Here is an 8020-nt window from a genome sequence, read left to right as displayed (position 1 = left end):
GCTTTCGGATTCATTGCACACAGGCTCCTGTTAAAACCACCCATATATTTGAAATATAGTCGACATCAAGGTAAATTGAAGTTCAATAACGAAAGTGGCTTGAAAATTCCTCGAGTCCTGACTTGCAGGGTGAAATAAGTGTAACATGTTAACAGATGTTGAATGTACTGTTATGTCTCCATTCAAAACGACGGAACCATATATAGCACGTGTTTGTGAGATCTAGAATCCAAGTGTGAACACATTTAAGCAGTGGTGGCAGCGTTTATACAAGCGTCGCAAACATGTATATGAATATTAGAGTTATGTCCCTTTATCAGTATACCATTGTACTGGACACAGGACCAGTAGCTGAACATGGAATGAAAATGGTGTGTGTGTGTGTATGTGTGTCTGTATCTATATCTATATCTATCTATATCTATATCTATATCTATATATATATATATATGTATGAGTGTGTGTGTGCCTGTGTGCACATGCATAAGATTGTATATGTGTGTATATGTGTGTATCTGTTTGTGTATGTATGTATGTATGTATGTATGTATGTATGTATGTATGTATGTATGTATGTATGTATGTTTGTATGTATGTATGTATGTATGTATGTATGTATGTATGTATGTATGTATGTATGTATGTACGTGTGTGTGTATGTGAGTATGTACCCGTGTGTGTGTGTAATTATGCATGCATGTGTGTGTTTGTGTGTATGTGTTTTATTATGATCACTGCAAGAATAGATCATTGGAGATACTTAGCACAATGAAATATATTTTCATAAACTCGTACTGAAGACATAGCTAAGTCGGACTATTTCTCACCATCAGAAATGGCCACCGCAAAGAAATTGACGGACAACCATCTGACATGTGTCATCTGTACAGAGGTGTTCACAGACCCTGCCACACTTCAGTGTAATCACACTTTCTGTAAGTCCTGTTTGCAGAAATACACCAAAACACAGCCTAAAGCAATTCAAGCCAAGTCTATTCCATGTCCCTCCTGTCGACAACTGACGAAGGTGGCCAACCCTGACAGTCAAGTAGAGAAGTAGGTCAGTCAACTGAAACCAAGCCACGTCATCCAGGGGCTGATGGACGATTTGGGGGAATCGTCAGGTAGGGAATTTTGAAACGTTTTCATGTCTTGCACACCAAGGTATTGGAAATGCAGTTTTTTATATTTATTAAAGTGAGAAGGATTGAGTTCGAAGTGAGCTGGTTTATATTGACATTTATACACCTAACAACTATGGCCAGTAAACATACAGTATTATTAAGTTGTATTATGTGATTGTGTTTTCTAGAAATTGTATTTTTGGTAACGTGCTGTGCTTTATGTTTAGATACCTGTATCATGTGCAAAGAAGATGGGGAGACAACTCCAGGTACAATGTGGTGCACCATTTGTGATGATATCTTCCAGTTACACAAGAAGATGCCACGGTTACGTGACCATGAAGTGATTGACTTACGCATCCATAGTACCGAGAAACCAAAGGTACAGCGCTTTATGTGCAGAATTCACAAGGATGAGAAGATAAAACTGTTTTGTAAAGATTTCAGGATGGCAATTTGTACTGTATACTGCAGTATCAAACACAGGAAGTGTGATGATGTTGAAACCATAGATGCCATGATGCCTCTTGTAACAGAAACATTGATCAATGAAACTAGAAACCAAGAGAAGAAGATTAAAACTTACAATGATAACATTTCATCAACAAAACTTGGAAATTAAAAACCTATTGATAAACGCACAAGTGATGAAAGACAAAGTTCAGAAAGAACGTATGGTAGCTGTAGACGTTCTCCTGAGAAAAGAAAAGAAACTGCTTGATCGCATCGACCAACTCACTGAGACACGTGTAGAAAAATTGAATGCCTACAGAAAGTCCCAGGAAATTGACCTCCAGATGCATCAGCAGCGGTATGAGTTCACAGACAAAGCCGTGAAGGCAAGCTGTGTAGCAGACATGTCTGATATATATGGGACTGTTGCTGTAGCATCCAGAGATAAGGACACAAGTGAGAACAAGAGACCAATACCATCCACTATCGTCTTCACACATGACACAGATAAACTGAGGAGATCTGTGGATGAGGTGCAGCTGGGGGAGGTCAAGACTGTTGGAGGTCTAAGTGACCGGACGTCTTCTCCTGTTCTCATGCACGAAATTGACTGTAGATCTGGAGACATGTTTTATGATTTGCGTGATGTTGTTGTGTTGACAGTTCATGGTATCAAGGTAATTACTGTGATAGATTATTTACATTGTCGACTCAGCACATGTTACGTTCCAAGCAAAACATCCTTCAATACATGTCTCCAGCTTCCTACTCAGCCATTGCGAATAGCTAAGGTGGGTGGAGCTCGGGCAGCTGTTTCTCTGCCAGACACACAACAAATAGCTTTCATCAACTTTGACCCAGAACCTACATTACACTCAACTGTTAGAACAAGGAGGAAGTATGGTGGTTTAGCCTTCCTGAACCCTTCAAAACTCCTGGCAGGTGGTTACGATGGTCGTGCCTCTGTTGACGTGCTGGATATGAAAGGGAATATACTTAAATCTATCTCGACAGGTGTGACAAGGAACCCACATGAAATACATGTTTCTGGGGAAAACAAGTTAGTAGTTAGTGAAGTAACAGTAAGATCAATTGTGTCAGTGACCAGAAAAGGCAAAACTGTTTTCACCTACACTCCCACAAGAGACAGAGCTCTAACATACCCGCAAGGTATCACAACAATCAGGACAGGAGACATCCTTCTTGTGGACAGAGACACCCACAGGGTGATTCAACTGACAAAGTCGGGGCAGTTTGTCAGAGATGTCCTCACACAAAAGGATGGCATGCATTATCCCCACAATATCTGTCTGGATGATGACAGTGTGTTGTATGTAAACAGTCGCTACGTAAGAGTATACGGTTTTGAAAAACATTGAATTCATCAATATGAAAATTACTTTGATGAACAGTCTGTGTGTGGATCATGTGTACAAGACTGAAATAATGAGAACTGATCGCATAACCGCTACATGTGAAATGTAACGTGAATAGGGTCTTCATAACTATTTAGCTTAATGTTCCTATTAGCAGCGATGGAAATGCACATATAGTTATACAGTTTCCTGAAATTACGATCATCAAGTTAGCACAAAGCGCTCAATAATACATCATTGATTAGCATTGCATTTGTAATATTAGTCTGTTGTGAATCATAGTTTATGTCTTTCGTCTGATCAGTCAACAATTAATTCCACGACAAAATGGTATTATCGATAACTTTAGCCTGGTTTTGTTGTGAACTATAGTGTGTGATTGTCAGCATATCTATTTGCACATGGAGTCAAGTATGTTTCTACAATTTCTACATTGTTGTGTAATGTACATGTAAAAAAAATAGTAATGCGCTGCGCAAAGGGTCACAACATGAGATACAATTGTTATTCGTTATATTATACAGTCTTATGGTCCTTAGTCTGCAGGCAGACTAAAATGTAATTTCGGCATAAAGTGTTATTTAACTAAAATGAAACATAGATTTCACTAGATATATAACAAATATATGAATTAATATGACAATGTAATTGTCAGGCCATTTACTAGGCGACTGTATGTGTTGGGTACACAACCTTACATAACAACATCTCATCGAGTTTCTGTATATTGTATACCCTATATCTTTTGTATGAATAGTGTATGTGTAACCTTTTCAGTTGGTACCACTGAACACAAGTCATATCTGATCACACAATAGTTCAACAGTAATGTAACAAATGTGTGTACAAAATCATTTCACGTAGCTGGAGGACCCGTGAAGATCCGGGTAAGAATAAGTCTTCAGCAGCCCATGCTTGCCATAAAATTCGACTATGCTTGTCGTAAGAGGCCACTAACGGGATCGGGTGATCAGGCTCGCTGACTTGGGTGATTCATGTCATCGAATCCCAATTGCGTGGATCGATGCTCATGATGTCAGTCACTGGATTGTCTGGTCCAAACTCGATTATTTAGAGACCGCCTCCGCTATAACGTACATGTAGTTGGCGTGGATGGTGTAAAGACGCTTGGAACAGTATTTCAGTTACATGTGTATTATGTGTCTACTGAGTGATTTAGATATTTGAAATTTAGAATAACTTTTGCTCAATTTTGGTACAAAAATACGGTGCTGACGTGACCCTCAAGATTATGTTAACGATACCTTGCTCAGCATGATATTAATTTATAATTATGTCAAGATTTTCTTCCTGTTTTCTATTGATTTGGGTTTAATACAACCGAGTCTCAGTGAATTCAATTATATTGCCTGAAATATCTTAGTCAACGATCCCCCAATGGGTTTGTGTTACTAACTGGCATTGTTTGTATACAAAGACTCTGCTGAGGCCTGAACTCTCCTTGTGATCCTTGCTAAATTCATGCAATGTTTTGTTAATCTGAAGGATCGCTCTCATCAGTCGAGGTTTCTTTAACTTATAATGCTTTAACTATTGTCATTTTACTTTTTGCAACTTTTAAAGCAAGTTGCAAAATATTGGCGACTCGTCTCAAGTTATTTAAAGAAGATGAGACAAAAAAACTGATTGATGGAGGTTAATATTTCCCATAGATGTATCAAAAGCACTAACGACAGACGCGAAATTACGTTTGTGTAAAAAAACTTAAACAAAAATGCGAAGAGGTGATAACACGTTGTTGCGGCATTATGTGATTTGGTGTCCCCTATGACATTACATTGTCCTGACATGGACATCAACCGGCACATTTTACTTTCTAAAACCGGCGTTTCGTCCAAGTCACTCAGTCACAGACTATTCAAAAAAGGTTACTTCTCTCAGACATTAGACAATGTTTTTTATCCGTAATAAATGAGGAACGTTTCATCCCCTTTCTTGTTCATTAACTGAGCTTATGGTATAAAGCTTTGATATAGAAGATTCATTCTGATGTTATTTGAAACGAAACAAATATTCTACATCCATTCACTGGACCAGTTTGATATTCGCAATATCAAATACAGAAATGGCAAGTGCTACTTGTTATACAACTACAAAGATAATTTCGATTTGAGTTGCAAAAACTGAGAAATCAATAAAGTGCTGATTGCATCTAACAATATATACAATGTCATACATAGAATCGTACCAAACTCGGACACACATTTGCATGCTATTGAGCTTTTTCCTTCTCTCATACTAACGAATAATCTCATTGCATTTATAGCATAAACCATTCCATTATGATTCGTCAATAGCAAGAGTCGCATTGAATAAATGGCAGATATGTATGAGAACATTGCAGTGTGACGTCATGTGTTGTGACGATGACTTAAGAGTACCCTGGAACCTTCTGGTTAGCCACACATAGTGATACCATAAACTACGCAATCATGCATGTGTACATGTACATGTAGCTGCAATGATGGTAATCCAAATGCTGGACATCTTGATGTTGCTAACACACTGGATCAGTCAGTGATGGTGTTGTCGTTCAGTTTCTGTACTGTGTTTTGTAAACAATTTGACGGATGCCCCCGGTGGAGGAGGATATGCTGTACTTTTCGCGGACACCTAGGATCATCACTATTTTATGGAGATTCATAAACGTATGGTTATGGTATAGTGGATATGGTACAAGGGACTCTTTTGTCTTCTGTTCCCATGCAATACAGTCAATACAGTCAGTTAGCCAAGCAGACTAGTGAAGGCTACTACGAAACGATACAATGGTGTCCAGTGCATGCAGGGGCTAAATAAAAGCTCTGACCAATTTTTGTTCATGAATTAAATATTAAAGTAAGCTACAGTTGAGTGTAATATTTGTTCTTGTACCAGCATCAGTGCTATCAGTGTGTTGAAAACACGCCAAAGCCACGTGGAAAAGCAACAACTAGGTCTCTTAACTACCAGTCCGAAGATCAACGGGCAAATATGTACATGACAGCATCACATGGTAAATGAGATACCCTATATCTCTCAAGTACCGTTATCTGATACAGCATAACTATCTGGTGAATGGTGGTATGTATCACCACGCTGATATTATCTGGACACTGTATTAACCAATCTAGGGTGCATTACGTATATTATAATCTTGTGTGAAAGCATATGCTTTTAGTTAATAAATTCTATGTAATTTTCCTTGACAGGGCAAATGATGTCATAGTTTTGAAAGATTTTCCTTATCAAAGGCCTCTGACTGTATTAATATGTTGTCCGGTCGGTTTACTTTCCCAGCATACAGTAATAAATGATCGGGTTGTTTGAACATAAACTGAGGCATGAAAAACAGCACTTTATCCACCACGGCCTGGCTGATATTGAAACACTATTCATGTTCATGCAAAAGGAAAGGGTTAGACAACATAATAAGTTTACGTGGATTGATAAATTCATTGGGTCTTTCAGTTCATACGTTGATTTCGCCTTTAGACGCAACTTATAGAAAACATCCATGAACTACCAATGTTCAAGTGCGATGTCAAAGCATGCAATTCTGAATAGACTGAAGAGCAAGATAAACTACAAAAATAATTTCGATAATCATGTAAAACTTATTGTGGACATGCAACAGACAGGGGTGCAACTGAAAGCTTGCTTTTGTCTGCTGGTTTTCGTGTGAACCTACTGTATTCTCTAACATTGGGAATACTGGCGCAGTATGATAACATGATGCATATTGGTATAAAACTACTCAGAATATTCGTCAATGCACAAGGGGTAAAGAAATCAACAGCAATACTGTATGTCATGTATATTGGCAGTACCGAGAGAAAGGGTAATTGGTAAGCTGTAGTTGGAATACAGACTTGACATAATCGCTACACATCTTGCTTGCACTCATGAAACATCACCAGCTTTCTGTCACGATAATGACAGACAGGGCCGACAGACCAAGGACAGACCGACCACGTGTCACTACACCAAATGACCTAGCCCTGTTAGCCTATGTTTCATTTGAGGAATCAACGTTTGGCTGTGACGTCATCAGCATGAACTGCCCGACGACATATCAGCTGTTTCACGGTATCCAGGCGTCCGCGTCACTGTGGCTTATCGACTTTAATGGTGGTCATTGTTGACACGTAATAATCGACGTCAAAGACGTGTGTGCGCTCTGCACAACGATGACAGAACAGGAAGTAATTTTGTGTCTGGGCAGAGCTGGTTCCAGCTTTTCAGAGCAGAATGGTAGAGCACATCTGTATCTTCATCGGGAAGAATTCATGGCTCAGTGTAGTGGCAGCGGCAAGATTTTTAGCTTGGATTTGTGTGAAAAAGTCTCAATTTGCTGTGTTCAATGCTAATCTCACAGCACAACATTACATGAAGCGTGAGATATTGGGTCCCTTCCTACAAGTAATATAAACACACGGATATTGTTCAACATGGCAGCACAAGATCACAAACACCACCATCTGCTATTCAATAACGTCAATTCAACGTTTTGCCTTTGTCAGCTCGCGTCCTTGACGTGTCGCCACTTGAACACCGCTGGGACTACCTTGACCATTAGATTAGAACACGACCTATCCTCCTGCAAACTGACGAAGCTTAACACGGATGAAGTACTGGTAACCCGACGTCTGACGAGCTCTGTATGACGTCGTGTGCGGACGTGTCTTGAACCCAACGGAGACACACGATATTGATAAATACAGATAACGAATTACTGTTAGGTGAGTAACTACAATTATATCTCATATGATTGTCATTGTTATACGACTGTCACTAATGAGGAGGCATTATCTAGTCCTTGTGCTTGCTATTTTAATATATAGGTCATATAGTAGAACGTAAGTAAAAGGTAGTTAGAATCATGTATATTCCACACCAACTGAATAAATAGGTACAAAAGCCAGGATTCACAGTAGGTTTGTAGCCATTTTTGTTTAATTTGTTTGTTGTTTAACGCCGCACGCAAAATTCCAGCTATATATGACGTCGGTCTGTACATAATCGAACCCGGACCAGAAAATCCAGTGATTAACATCATGAGCATCA

The 8020-nt window shown here is 39.0% G+C and overlaps 1 protein-coding gene across 1 annotated transcript; it reads left to right on the top strand.

Moving 5' to 3' along the window:
* Nucleotides 1-796: 796 nt before the first annotated feature.
* Nucleotides 797-3870, top strand: LOC125381206. The gene is made up of 2 exons (XM_048397843.1): nucleotides 797-1124; nucleotides 1352-3870. The coding sequence occupies exon 2, from the start codon at nucleotides 1673-1675 to the stop codon at nucleotides 2954-2956; it is 1284 nt and encodes a 427-aa protein (XP_048253800.1). The 5' UTR covers nucleotides 797-1124; nucleotides 1352-1672; the 3' UTR covers nucleotides 2957-3870.
* The last annotated feature ends 4150 nt before the right edge of the window (nucleotides 3871-8020 follow it).

The sequence above is a fragment of the Haliotis rufescens genome, unplaced genomic scaffold, assembly GCF_023055435.1.
Source record: "Haliotis rufescens isolate VD_foot unplaced genomic scaffold, xgHalRufe1.0.p SCAF_17, whole genome shotgun sequence".
In the NCBI taxonomy this organism is placed as follows: Eukaryota; Metazoa; Mollusca; class Gastropoda; order Lepetellida; family Haliotidae; genus Haliotis; species Haliotis rufescens.
This window is presented reverse-complemented; position numbering and strand designations above follow the sequence as displayed.

Bases quoted from the DNA above. Each gene is read 5' to 3' on its own strand.
- LOC125381206 (XM_048397843.1), top strand. From the start codon at position 1,673: ATGAAACTAGAAACCAAGAGAAGAAGATTAAAACTTACAATGATAACA.